This window comes from Antedon mediterranea, chromosome 6 (assembly GCF_964355755.1).
Source record: "Antedon mediterranea chromosome 6, ecAntMedi1.1, whole genome shotgun sequence".
Taxonomy (NCBI): Eukaryota; Metazoa; Echinodermata; class Crinoidea; order Comatulida; family Antedonidae; genus Antedon; species Antedon mediterranea.
In genome coordinates, this window is record NC_092675.1 from 2,656,066 (window position 1) to 2,671,192 (window position 15,127).

The 15,127-nt window shown below is 31.1% G+C and overlaps 2 protein-coding genes across 3 annotated transcripts in view; one reads left to right on the plus strand and one right to left on the minus strand.

Moving 5' to 3' along the window:
* Positions 1-15,127, minus strand: part of LOC140052697 (spatacsin-like) — a 34,372-nt gene that overhangs the window by 14,827 nt on the left and 4,418 nt on the right. Inside the window, exons 9-18 of one of the 2 annotated variants that reach the window (XM_072098379.1) lie at positions 14,300-14,372; positions 5,850-6,015; positions 5,497-5,732; positions 4,130-4,241; positions 2,761-2,920; positions 1,975-2,182; positions 1,615-1,707; positions 951-1,093; positions 511-711; positions 95-202 (exon numbers count right to left, since the gene is read on the minus strand). In XM_072098379.1, coding sequence (XP_071954480.1) covers positions 95-202; positions 511-711; positions 951-1,093; positions 1,615-1,707; positions 1,975-2,182; positions 2,761-2,920; positions 4,130-4,241; positions 5,497-5,732; positions 5,850-6,015; positions 14,300-14,372 — 1,500 coding nt within the window. Of the gene's footprint in view, positions 1-94; positions 203-510; positions 712-950; positions 1,094-1,614; positions 1,708-1,971; positions 2,183-2,760; positions 2,921-4,129; positions 4,242-5,496; positions 5,733-5,849; positions 6,016-14,299; positions 14,373-15,127 lie in introns of both variants that reach the window. The other variant, XM_072098378.1, reaches the window with a different exon arrangement.
* On the plus strand, positions 9,659-14,541 carry LOC140052699 (E3 ubiquitin-protein ligase TRIM45-like). Its single transcript, XM_072098380.1, has 2 exons — positions 9,659-9,793; positions 11,026-14,541. The coding sequence occupies exon 2, from the start codon at positions 11,036-11,038 to the stop codon at positions 13,502-13,504; it is 2,469 nt and encodes an 822-aa protein (XP_071954481.1). The 5' UTR covers positions 9,659-9,793; positions 11,026-11,035; the 3' UTR covers positions 13,505-14,541.

Consider the following 15,127-nt stretch of genomic DNA (forward strand, 5'->3'; position numbering starts at 1 on the left):
TAGTGAATTATATAATCTCTTTGGGAAGTTTCCAGTACAGTGTTTTCACACTGCAGTACTGATTTATATACAGAGTTTGTTTAACAACTTTTACCTCAAGATATTTGTGATGAAAGTTTTTCAAATGAACTGCAGCCAATGCTTCATCAGATTTCACCAAATACGCACAGGTGAACTCGAGATAAGACGTTAAAGGGCTGGCCTATTGGAAAAAAACTAAACTGTTTTAACTGTGTAATCTCTAAAAAATAAACATTTTATTTTTTTTTTATCTTAACTTAATGGCTAAAGCTCTTTCTACACTATCAAACTAATTTGACAAAAAAAGTGTCATGTGCCCAAATATGGTAGTGATACGCTCAAATATGGTAGTGATATGACATCACATTTTTTTGTCACATAAAGTTGGATATTGTAGACAGAGCCTAAAACACCTGAAATAAAAGAAACTGTTTAACTGTAAAATCTCTAAAGAATAAACATTTAATTTTTTATTTGATTTCAACTTACTGGCTGAAACACCTGAAATGCCTTGCATAATATTAGACTCTTTCCTGTTTCCATGGTGATTCTAACAATACTCATTAATTCATCCAAGTTCCATTGATGCCACTGAAGAAGAGCAATTTCATTTCCTGTAACCATGAAGACATCTTCATCTTTCATTGACGTCATGAGAAACATGCACAGACAGTTTAGCTGATCTGAATTCTGGAAACAAAAATGGACGAAAATGATTAGGTAATATAAAACACACAGCTTCATGCTGTTGTACAAGAAAACAGAGCATTCAAGATGTATTGTCCCCAAAAAACATAAACAAATAAAAATTAATTAAATGAGACTTTGTGTTTTAAAGTTTTATTTTTGTGCCACCACTAATGACAGTTTAAACCAATAATGGTAAAAAAAAGTGAAAACCTATCAATAAAAGGTATACAGCAACTTACTGAGAAGCAAGCAGACAACACTGCTAGTGAAGGTTGTTTAAAGATGGCAGAATAAGCAAGTAACATCTTAGCTGGATGAGGGCTGGACTGACAGGCTAGAATTACACCAAATAGGTCACTTGGCACATTTTCCAACACCAGATCTAAAAACAAAAAGATAAAAATGTAGGTAACGTAATCAACCTCATGGTATACCATAATCAACCTCATGATTACTGGAAACAGAAGGAAATTAAGCTTACAAAAGCCCTCTATGGATCAGCAGTACAGGCACCTACACAGAGCAGCACACAAGGAGACAGTCCTCTTTCTTAATGAACATGCACTGTATGTACACAATACCTTACTATACCATTAGTAAGATGAACTCATCGTTCAAAGTTGCAGTTGCTAAAATATGGCATAACCTACCAACTGAAATTAAATAATCCCCAACAATTGCCTTTATACAAAGCTAGATATCAATCTCATTTATTTTCACAAAATTTTTCTTTCCTGATTTATTTTGTATTTAAGACAGGACACCAATGCAAAACAGGTTTTCTTTTACCTGATTGTGTTATCTTTTATAAAGATTTGTTAAATAAATAAATGTTATCATATTTTAATGCTTAAAAACAGTAATTGCCTACAAGGTTTTTTAAAAATTTGGTGGAAATCTCACCCTGAAATTGAGATTCAGAATGTTCTGACATGTGTTGATACTCATCATCAAAATTATCAGCCTCTTCATCATCATCTGTACTATCTTCTTCGCCTGTCAAATTTGAAAAAAAAAAAAAGATCAATTGGGACACAAACAAAGGATAATTTTCGGTCTGGTTATTGGACTTTCAAATCCAAATTGTCAGATCTACCATTATTATTATTACAATTGTAGAATATACCAGAGGGACACACAAGCATTACTTTATACTTTAAAGATGAAGGTAAATCAAGGTAGGTAGATGAAATAAAGTCACATGTAAAATATTTTATTGCATTCAATAAATCATAAAAAAAATACAATAATTGAACTCACCACCATTTTTGCCACTATCGAATCCAACCTTAAACAGATAAGTCGTTCTGTGATCACGAACAATTGACTTCTTCTTAGTAACACTTGATTGTGTGGTATACCCATGCTGCCCTGTCGGTAGGAAGGATGACCCATAGACTGGGTTTTCAAATGCAAGTGATAAATGTTCTGTAAGACTAGTACTTTTAAATGTCTGAACTAGTTCAAGAACCTAATAAAAAAATAAAAAATAAACAATGTTATAAATTTTAACAGAAACTAAAACATAATTACAGTTTAGAATTTCTTTTGTGAATAAATTTGTTGATTCTTATTTTACTTTTTAATTTTCTTTATTTAGTAATGAAGGATTAAAGCAGTCCATTTCAGGAATAAAATTACATTGATATTGCACTAGTGTTGTCCATACAACCAACTTTTGACCAATTAGATTACAGCATTCTTAAAAATCAAACTATTCATATTATAAATGCTGCAATGTCTAGAAATGCCATATATACAACTGTAATGTTAAACAGAAGGGGGTCTGACAAGCAGATTGCATATAGGATTCCTATGGAAGGTGAAGACGCTTTTTTTAAATGTCACATATACCATCTACATGACACCTGTAATGGTAGACAGTTCTAACAAGAATTTTGGACATTGAATTCCTAACATAAAAGATGACATTACAGGTTTGTGGAATTTTTAGAAATATCATACATGCTTAACTGTAAAAACAATGGAGAGAAGAGTACTAGAAAAATAGGTAAAAAGTAAAGCTACAAAATGATGTTTGATACTAACATGCTCTTTAGGGTAGTGGTGTTGCTGTGCAAAAACCGTGAAACATAACCATTCATCGTGTTTAGCGCAATCACGTAGGTAGACATCAGTAAGAGGTAGCCGATGGAACCTGCAGAACATAACAGCAACATCCCATTCTCTTGCTGCTTCCAATGAACAACTAAGCAAACAAAAGTAACATTAACCTAAGAGATACTATGTTCCATAGAACATATACCCAGTCAGGGTGAGACATACTTGTATTGAATTGCACGTCGGTAATGATGTGTAGGCTACCTTACAGTAAGAAACTGAAATTTAATACTTATGTTTGAACGCAAATGTAATAACATGATGTTAATAAAATTACTATCAATTGTTTCTCTTGCTGCTTCCAATAAGCAACTAAGCAAAACAAAAGTAAGAATAAATTAGTAGGGTCAACTGGTATTCCTGGTCCGAACCAGTAATCATATAGAAACACTGATGAAGTACAGTATATATAGGCAAAAGTAAAAATAGAACAATACAAGACCAGACCGAAGTCATAGTCATAGTACCTAGTATCTATCTAGTAACAGAAATTTGTTTTGAAAAATGGCATATCATATATAGAAAAATAGAAAAAAATAGAACAATAAAACAAAAACTTACACAGAAAAAAATTACACAAAAAAAAAATTCTCTGATGAAAAGTGGTTAAAAGATTAAAATTACTTATTATTTAAAATAAGTTCCTCTCAACATGAAGTTTATTAAATTCATGTACAGTACTGCAATGCTAATCTATTTAATTGTAAGTATTTATTTTATTAATTCATTATAGTTTATATACAGTATTTAATTTTTTAAACACACACCACCCATGTATCAACAAACGAAGAAACGATAATTATTTTGTTTTTATTACTGTCATATGATTTCTGTGGTTTCAGTTGTTTTTATCTATAAATATGTTAACCATGCACTGTACATATGAGTTACGCTTTTAAAAAAATTAGGAAACCAAAATTGACGTTTATGTTTGTGGTCATGACAATAAAGAAATTGTCTTGATTTGATTTTTATTTATTAGTATGAATTTTAATAGAACATTAATATTTAATAATTAATTTGGGTTTTTTTTCTACTGCACATTTTTTAAGAATTAGGAAACCAAAATTCATGTTTGTTTATGTTTGTGGTCATGACAATAAAGAAATTATCTTATCTTGATTTTATTTGTATTAGTATGAATTTAAATAAACATTAATATATTGATTATAGTTTTTATTGTAGAATTATTTTCTAATAATCATTATTATCATTATTATTATTATTATTATTATTACATTATATTCTATTTTAAATTACTTGTCATTTTGACCACTTAATACTGTATAGTACTTACCTACTCTTGTTTGTTTTCACCATTTTATTGGAAATGGCTGACTCCAACAACCTTATTAATAATTCACTGCTGCGTTTTCCATGCTTTCTAAATGCACACAGCAAATTCCCAGCTGTAAATAACAATATAAATACTAGACTGAAAAAGACCATTAACCACCAAGTCAATGAAAGCACACTGAGTGAAGTACTTGGCAAAATATTGCCACAGAGGGCGCATGTTGATATTTCAGCCCATGTTAAAAGAATATAAATTTGTCTTTTTTTTATTTGTGAAGTTATTAATGAACCAATTTCAATAGGCATGTCCTGTAAGTATATACCTATGTACACCGGAATGAACTTGAGAATTGTAGGTGCTATCGAGCTAACAAACAAACAAAGAACTATAATTCAACATCTTAACATCTGAACAGATATCTGTTGTGCAGTCATATCTGTTCACATGTTGATAGATATAAGTGGTAAACATGCCAGGGAATGCTACTTTCATACATTCAGTCAGTGTTTTCCAGTCTGAAATGCATTCATCCTGCCGATGTTCTATAGTTAAAGTAGAATTTCTCCTCGACCTGCACAAGTGGAAAAATGGCAGATGTTGGATGAAACAATATAATATAATAATGTTAATGTTGTTCGATTTATAAAGCGCTTATACATTCAAACAATTGTCCCAAAGCGCTGAGAGAAAAAACAGAAAGAAATTACTAAGAAAAAAGATGGATTTTTAAGAGTGTTTGTGTGTCTATGTATTTAGACCTAAGCAATATCATTTCAGATAAAAATCTATTTCTATGTGTTTTACAATCACATGATTTTCACTTTGGGATCATGGCGGTTGGCGCTGGATCATTTTGGAGTGAGTTTACACTGATTTACCACATGAATGCATTTGTCTTGTGTTCTTTTGATTTAGGAAAAGTTGTGAAATCATTTTTTACAAGTTCTAATGAAAGCAGCATTAGTATGTATCCAATGTCCTGTATTGAACTTTTTTTTTTTTTTTCGGTTAACAACATCCTGAATATTTTTTTCCAACAAATCTTAACCAATAGTTTCAGGAAGTTGTCTGCAATGGTAAGAACCAAATCCTGACAGGATTTGAACCAGGATTTTAAATAGGAAAGTAAAATAGCACCAACATCATTCAATTTCACTATGGAGAAGTATATTATTGTTCAACTGATTTTGATAAAACATTTACAAAATAACACTGAAAAACTTGAAAAGTTATTTCAAGAATTTCTTTTAAAATATCTGGACTTTCCAAAGTTATATGCAATTTAATTTTGCAAGTGCGAGGTTGTGTTTTTGAAGATTGTTCACTTCACTTTCTGACATGATGATGAAATAAATATTAATATTTACCAATTTTCTTTTCAGCATTTAATAGCCACTCTTGCCAATGCTGTTTATCTTGCTTTCTCCATTCTTCTTCTTTTTGCTGGAAGTTGTAGATTGTGTTTCCTGTCTGTAAGTCCACCCTAAGCCTGGTACTATCCCTGCCCAACATCTCAATGAAGGCAACACAAGCACTGGCAATGCCTTGGTTAGCAAAATGTTTCAGTGCTATAAGGCATGCTTTTGCCTGAGCCTGGCTTATCCTAAAGGAATATCAAAAAGCATTTATTCCATGATAAGAATGTCTATTTAATTTTCTTTGAGTTTATACCGAGTTCATTCTAAATATGTCTATATAATTTGATATTTTATAGACTTACCTTTTCTTACTAGTACCCCCAAGCTCAATCTGATGTTCCACAAACGAAGTAAAAGCAAAACTTGGACGGCCTTGCTTCAAGTAATATGTAAAATCAAGATCTTCTTTGTGTCCATACTTTGATACCAGATCAGAATCTGAGAATTGTGGCATTTTATATCTTTGATCTGTAGATAAAATAGATAGATTAATTTTTTTTTAATTTTTATTTTATTTTATTTATTCAACTTTGTTTTACAAGGGTAGCTCAACAGCTGTAGTATAGCTGACTTGAAGAGTTTTTCTTTTACAAACATATAAAGACCACTTGTTGTCTGTATAGTAATGTCTATTCACTGTTGTATATAGCTTTTATATTGACTGGGTTCATGTACATAGTATTCTAGTTGTCTGCATTTCGTTTTTGAGTTTCTCAATTTCCTATCTATGTATTAGAGCAATAAAGATTCTGTACCACAAAAAAAACAACGTTATAATAAAAAAACTTTTTAATAATTCTATTATTAGACAGAACTAACAATTGTTACAACAAATTTTATAATTGTAGCACAAACTCTCCCAATACTGGACACCTTTGGACTAGTCTGTAATGGCTGGTTCTCCTAAAGTTTTGAAACGCAGATGTCTGTATTCATAAATTTGAGACCTTTTACAGAAAAATATTTTTAAAATAGTTTTGAGAGACTTGTCAGTTTTTTTGTCAGTTTTTTTTATAGTGCAGTAATTCATATTCACATTTATTTTGACAAAGAAGATAACATAATATTAATATATATTTGTTACAATATAAATTGGGATAGCTCACTGGCAAGCTCTCAATGTGCTGTACATAAAGTGGAATACATGTTCAACACTGTTCCCCCCTAACATTATGTTTTCTATCCACAGACGAGACATGTGTTAAAAGTATACCAAGGCTAATAAATGATTAATCAGTTTTTAAAGAAAAACTTTCTTCCCCCTTTTTTCTACTAATGCATTTCAACAATCAATGAATCAGTAATCTGGGTTAAAGTTTTAACAATGTTACAATTACTTATTGTAGTTGGAATTTGTATTGTCTATAAAGCTAAACCTTCATTTGTTTAACAAACAGCAAATGTATTGCTAATTATTAAACAGGAAGGCAATAGTAGCAAAAAATACCACAACCAGAAATATGGGAATATTTGTATGTTTTTTTTCCAAGAATCAGCATGACATTTTGTTTATTTACCAAAAAAGTAAAACTAAATCTGTAAATAACTCAATAAAAATTGATTGTTTGTTTCTTTCAATTTCTAAAGAGACGATTAATGTTAAACTTGAACAGAAGTTAATCCATGATCTATTTTGTGATGACCGGGACGCTATATTTGTTTTCGTACATAAGTTGGGGACCCCTAATGAAATGTCACAAAATATACATAAATATTCATTAGTTACATCCATAAGGTGTGACGTAAGAATTGAGCTAACTAAATTTCGCTAATGCAAACGCTTTCTGTCGAGCCATCTGTGTAGTCGAGTGGATTAGACTATGGACTTTGCATGTCAATGTATGGGGTTCGAATCCATAAGCAACTTCTTTTTACTTTATAGTAAAAGAGAAATTATTTAGAGGGTTGGGTTTAGTTATATTTAGAAAGTAGTTTGGCTATCTTGAACATAACTTATGTGTGGAAAAAAAAATTGCGACCAGGACACAGGCTGAGTGACCTCATATCATTCCAGCTGATTATAAGGATATCTATTTTGTGATGAGCAGGACACAGGCTGAGTGACCTCATGTCATTCCAGCCGATTATAAAGATAATATCTATTTTGTAAGAACCAGGACACAGAGTTAATGATGTCATGAACAATAGGGATTTTTTTATTTTTGTTCACCAGGTATGCAAAATATAAGGTTAACAATAAGTCACCTGGATCAGCACTGAAAATTGAATCTTAAAGATAAGATGTATTGTCCCGAAAAATATAACAAATAAAGTTGAATAAAATCAACTTTTAATAGGTTAGTTTGTAGCTATTAACAAAAAACATTGATTTCACCTATAAAAAGACAAAATAAAAACCAAACACCTGGTTGACTGTTTTTACAGTTTTAAGGTAAATAATTTGGTTTTTTTTGCCACTTTTTAGTCAAAGTGAACTAATTGAATGTGGCATTTATATGGCCTATTCCACAACACATTTTGTTCGAATTATTTTTTCAGGGGGACATTAAAAATAATAATCTTCAAAGAGATGAGAAAATTCTTCACGTTCCTGGTCAAGCACAATAATTAAAGCTCACAAATTATGATTTTTTTTTTTCAGCAAATCTAATAACCTTCTACCTTTTACATCATCAAATTAGTATAAAGTTGAACTACAGTACAGTACAAGTTGTAATAAGACAATACCACCATAATCTGCGCATCAATCCCAGATGATTTTATTCTTTAAAGCGGACACTAACTTTTGTTTAAAAAAGACAAAAATCACTATAACCTTGTTTACGTCAATACAAATGATGATTATGACAATAAACACAGTTGTATATACTACACAATGGTATAGAACTTCCTATTGTTAGTATATCTATTTCATTCAATCTACTATACTAAGAAAAACAAAAAACAAACAAAAACATTTTGACCTTCCCAAATCGGCATACAATTCTTTTGATTTTGTGATGCATTTTACTTTTTTTCTGCGTCAACTTTGACCTTGAACTAATTTTATTCTCTTAACTAAAGCTATAAGAATGTATAAGGCAGATTGTTGAAATACTTTGATCTCAGAAATGATGTCTTAATATTGTAATAGTAGTAACACCTTAATTCTACTTAAGTGGGTGGGTTTATGCTATTTGAGCGGAACAAAATATGGAGTGCACTTGAGCTTGCAATAAATAGTTATTAAAACATATACAAAGTAGAATAACAATATTGTTATATGTTCAAGGTGAACAGTCATAATGAAGCTTATATTATTATATTTATTATCACTTTCGACTTCAAATAATTCTGTTTGAAAAGGGAAAGTCCTGCTAGATTTTTTACATTATAATTTTCATAAAATTATGCTTTTATAAAAAGTTTTAAATCTGGACTATATGCAAAACATCATGTACACTACTCAGGAGGATGTGCAGTAATGTCAAGTAGGTGGCTCTAGGTTCAAATCTTGGTTGGGGTAGCTTTTTCTTATTTACAGATTAATTAATATATCACCGGCCAGTTAAGAATTTTGTCAATGCATGAATTTAGCATTCTAAATATTATGCAATGCATTGAAATTTGTATACATTAATAATAATATTTATTATGTTCAGTAAATTTCCAAAGATGAAAATTGTTCAGTTTAGTCTTATATTTTGCTTGATTTTTTGTTGACCACAATGTTTTCTCTCTATTATTTGAGAAAAGCCCTATAGTTATATTTAACCATGACAGGGCATAAAGAGGATCTTTCTAAGCGGATTTTAGACACTTCCTGTTGGGATATCACCTCAAGTGTGACTGGGATTGTGAATGGTATGAGGAAGTAAAATCGTATTATTCTTTTGATTTTACAATAAGAGCATTCCATTCATATTATAGGGATGTTTTAATTATTAAAAACTAATTATACATGTAAATAATTATAATTTATGAATTAAAGCGAATAAAACATTATTTTTACAACAAATTTACTGAAAGTAGGCTCTACAATTTGTGAGCAAATGACGGAAATATTAGACGTTGGATGATCGTTCAATCCAAATTAAGTTTCAGATAATAATGGAATATCTCACATATTGTGTTTATAAGGGTCTAAACTAAACAATGCTCAGAATACAACCAACCACCATACAATCTATTATCATACACAACTAGGCTAATAACCCACTCCAATCAAGATAGTTATCAGTATAAGACTGTTAAGGGATTTTCCATGCAGACAGTTTTATAAAGATTACAAGAACACAATCATAAGGTAAGTGTGTCAAAGACTAGTGTTATGTACAGTAATACTTATTTGGATCAAGTTTTTATTTTATTAATGTATGTAATATCTGATTCAGTGTGCCACAAACTATCATAGCACAAACAAGGGGTTCTCGGATTAAGCACTATAAACTGGAGGTTCGGTGTACACATCTGGCTTGGGTGCTCAATGCATTTTTAAGAAGGGCTACCACGATGTGCTTGTACGGCTCAGGCCTGTCAAAAGGATGGGTGAAGGAGTTGTGATCTAGTCAGACATATTTACATTACATTGGCCATTACATAGCCAATGATAAGATAATATCTTCTTGGATATGATCATTTAATGGTGATAGCACCATCATTTTCACACCATTGCAACTGTCTTCAATAGGGATAAAGTATATGAGAGCATTCAAGTTATAATGACAGTCAAGTTATAACCACAGTAGTCTGTCAGTATATGAAACTGAAAGATCTTCCTTCATTAATTAATTTATGTATATAAACTATGAAAAAGTTTTTTGATGATTTTGATATGCAATTTGTACAATAAGTCTGTATATTTCATCCTTTAATGTAACTGGAATATGTAGAATGTTAATATGTGCATGAGTTTTTAATAATAAAATTTAGTACAGTGGCATATTACTTTACAACAGACAATGCCGAATTACAATTTTTGATTATACTCTATCCACATACAGTTAAGAACATTTTGGAGAAACTTGATCTGTGTAGTGTGTGTTAAACTTAAACCGACAAAAAATGAACAAATATTTTATACCATAGTCATTTAAATATGAATCAAGAGTTTTGAATGGTGTGTGTGGGTTGATATGCAGGCCAAAGTCAACTGTCTGTTAAGCAAAGATACTTTACAAATCCATTGCAATCAATTTATAAATTACCAATACTAAAAGTTCTTATATAATTCTATCTTTTTTTTTTGGAATAACTGAATGAATAAAGCAACATTATAAAACTATTAATTGTTATACTTAGTTTATCGAGCTTTATTAGATAACATTAATATAATATTTTTTAGGTGATGAATCTATTCATATCATTAGGTGTTTTATTTAATAGAAACATTATCAGATAAGCCTTAATTTATTATAATTATTTTTTATATATTGTACTGTATGCCTTCAATTATAATTCTAAATTGATGACCAATTTACAGTAACAGTTTGTATAGGTTGTAAGATAATGACATTAACAATGTTTTTTTTTATTTAGAAATCTCTCAATGGCAATGATGGATCAAAAAATTGAAGAGTGTCAGCTAATACACTGCAGTTCATGTCAAGTGGAGTATGATCAAACTGACGACAGTCCAAAGTATCTGGCATGTTTCCATTCCTTCTGTAACGAATGCATTGAGAAATCAGCCACTGACAAGAATACCTACAAGTGTCCTCTTAGTAGCTGTGGAAAGCATCAAGAGGTGCCACCAGAAGGCGTTAATGGTTTACCAGAAAATAAATTACCTCAGATATTGACCAAGATCAATAACCTTGTCAATGATATGTCAAAATGTCAGAAATGCGACGGTACTCATAAGGCAGATTTCTGGTGTAAAGACTGCTCAATGTTCTACTGCAAGGATTGTAGTGAAGAGCATGGGACAAACGAGGAGCATGAAGTCATATCTTGTGGAAATCTAGCAAAAAAAATTGAAAACGGTGAACGTAACGTCCTGAATGGCAGCCACTACTGTTCAAAGCATGGAGAGAAGATACAGTCATTCTGCAAAAAGCGATCATGTAAAAAAGCAATCTGCAAATCTTGCGTCGAAGTCCATTCCCCAGCACATGGTCATGATGTAGTAGACCTTAAGAGAGAGGCTGACCAATGCCGGAAAGAGTTCCAGTGTGGTATACGTGACATGAAGGTATGCAGCAAGCAATGGACATCTTTAGAAAAGAATAAGTCAAAAGAGATCGAGCAGATTGAAATGACCACAAATGAGGCTACGGAAAAAATACAGAAGTTCTTTGAAAGTGGTTACATCTTACTTAAAGAAAGAGAGCAAGCTGCTCTAAAAGAAGTTAGTAAATATGCCAAGGAAATGAAAGACTATGTGGAATTTCAAAATCAAAAAGCTTCTCAATTAAAAGAAAGTGCTAAGCAACTAGAAACCGTGGCTAGCAACGTTATAATGTACACAGATGATAAAGACATTGTACAAATGAAGTCGAGAATGGTTAATGTAATGAATCATCTTAGTGTTCCACCGTTAAGTAGTCGAGTAATTGGACCAAACATGATGAGTTTCAACAAGGCAGATAATGCTGAAGAAAGAGTATTAGGGTTCTTAAATGGTATTGGGCAAGTCAAGTTCAACTGTGCCGTTCCATACTTAAGTTATTGTGAAGACACTGTAGCATTTGAAGACTTTCCGTGTAAAATCAACGTACAAATGGTCGACTACATGGGAGAAAACTGTAAGCAAGGAGGAATGAACCTTACCGTTGTTGTCAAAGCACCAAAAACATCCACAGATGTACCTCATCGTGTTTATGATATGATGAATGGTTCATACGAGGTAAAGTTTGATCCTAAAGATCCTGGAATATATGTTGCACATGTGATGCTTGATGGATTGCATGTTAAAAACAGTCCTCTTAGTATACCAACTTGCGAACTGAAAACAACTGTGCATCCTCAGGTGTGTAACAAACCATCAAAGGTGACATTAACAGCTGTTGATTCTAGTAGAAAAGCAAGACCAATGCAACCAAATCTACCAATACAAGCCGAATTAGACTGCCCTAATGGAGAAACAATTACATGCGACGTTGTACAGGAGAGTTCTAAGATCTACAACATACGATACATACCGACAGAATTAGGAGAGCACAAACTGTATGTTGGGATGAATAAGAAAGTTCTAGACTTCAATCCAATAATACTCAATGTCAAGCAGTACTTAGCAGTAGGACAGACCAACTGCAGTAACCAGCTTAACAGGCCATCTGCCATTGCCATTGACAGCATCGGTAACATTTACGTATCGGACACATCAAAGAATAAACGCATTCAAAAATACAACATGGCTCATGAATGTATTGGTTCAATTGAAATGGATCTGGATGGTGACGCAAGCCTCGTGATTGATCAAGACGACAACCTCATAATCTTATTCAGAAGTTCTAAGACTGTCAAGGTATTTGACTCTACAGGCAACTTGCAGAGTACGTTTACGATGGACATTATGAAGAAGCCAATAGGTTTAGAGGTAGATAGCAACAACCGTATCTATATAACAGACTGTGTTGGCCATAAGGTGTACATTCTGGATTATTATGGCAAGATACTCAACGAGTTTGGTGGAAGAGGCAAAGAACCGGGTCAATTTGACACCCCTGTGGATGTCTGCTTGTACAATGATTTAATATACGTTTGTGATCGTTACAACAATCGAGTCCAGCAGCTTAATGAGGAGGGAGAATGTTTAAAAATATTCAACTGCTGTGAAAAGAGCTTTGATATGGCAGCAGCCATCACCATGACACATGAAGGACATCTTGTGGTTTACGATGCTGAGCAGACAATGGCAGCAGTATTGGATGTTGAGAGCAAAGAGGTCATAAAGGTTGTGCCTTGCTATGGTGATGTTGGTCAGTACCAATGGGAGAGCATCATTGTAAATAAAGACAGTATGTTACTCAAGGTGTGTCCTTCTCAAAACTGTTTCCGAGTCTACAGAATGTAGATAATTTAAAATAATTATTAAAACAAGTGTGGTCATCATCAATAAAAATAGAACATTGCCTGAGTTTGCCAATTTTAGAAAACTTGTGGTACTGTACATCTACTGGAGGTGTTCTTTTTGTCTACCTGCATGATCACATGACAACAAATTGCTGTCTAATTGGGTGTTTTTATACTTCAGTTTTTGTCAAGGCGGTGCTGTTTAAAAAATGAACTATATAATGCATCCATATAAATAATAGACAGTATAAATCAACAATTGTATTGTGTATGCAACAAGAGTTCATGGATATTTTTAAAGCCATTATAACATGTTGTTGATACAGCCACAATTATTTATTTTAAATTGATAAAAAGTAGTTAATTTAACTTAAAATATTATATTGTATCTATTTATCAATATATAATTATAATGTAATTAATTTTATTGTAAAATGTATACCTTAATTTTAAAATAGTTCATGAACCTTTAGTTTAATATTACAATTTTTAAAAACACAAAACCTTAAATATGCTATTTAATAAATTGTACATTTAATAAATAATTTATTTTGACATCAATATGAAACAAATGTCAAATTTAATTGAAGAAAACAGCAGAGATGTTGTGGTAGTGTAGAGTAGTATTGTAGCTACCTCTAAAATGCCTTTATTTATTAACAAAACAAACCTTAAAAATAAATGGAACGATCTAGATACTTCTGTGCTCATGACAAGGCTCCAGGACAATATTAATCTTTATAAAAGCTCACTATATTTGAATTTTGTAAATATGTAAATTATGAAAGTAACTTACCTTCTTCTCTGATAGCTACATTGTTTGTAGATTGCCATAGAAACAATTTGGACACATCAAAAGGAGAGTAAGCCTGTGTGAGCAATATTTAAATTATTAAAACAAATTATCTAAAATGTTTTTAATAGTTTAAAATTACTATAAAAAGTGTATGTTTTAGATCTTCATATTGAAACTTTATGTAAATATTTATTTATATTATGAAGAATATTGTCGAATTCAATTAGAATAGTACTGTAGAATATGTTACTTATGTAACTATAATTTTAAACATGCGTTTCGTTTTGCGTTTTGTAAATTAGTAGTTGGTTTTTATTTGTATTTTTAATGTTTATTTAAATGAAAGACAACAAACAAAAACTTTTTAAGTGTTTTTAAAGAATTATGTCTGAACACATACAGTACATACTATATTCCTTTTTTAATATTAAATTGTACGCATCAAATAGAATTCTTCATTTTACGAATTAAAAATTGTATTGTTGTGATCAACTTAAAGGAACAATGTTCAATGATGATATTATAATAATAAAAATTTTGAAATATCATAAATGTTTATAATGTTATGCCAAGTATATTTTACAATCAAAAATGTTACTATTACTATCTTATTGTGAAGATTATGTACCAGAAAATATTACAGATAATTGATATAAATAAACATTTTAACTTGCAATATTGTTTGTAGTGTTTTAATAAAGGTATTCACTTTCGAAAAAACAATTGAACTAATAATTATTTCCTTTAATATAAAAAATACAAAATAAATGGTTACATTTAACTAAAATCACTTCTTATGTTGAAAAATACTAATAATCATTTTGTTAG

Coding starts and splice junctions, on each gene's coding strand:
- LOC140052699 (XM_072098380.1), top strand. CDS start 11,036: ATGGCAATGATGGATCAAAAAATTGAAGAGTGTCAGCTAATACACTGC.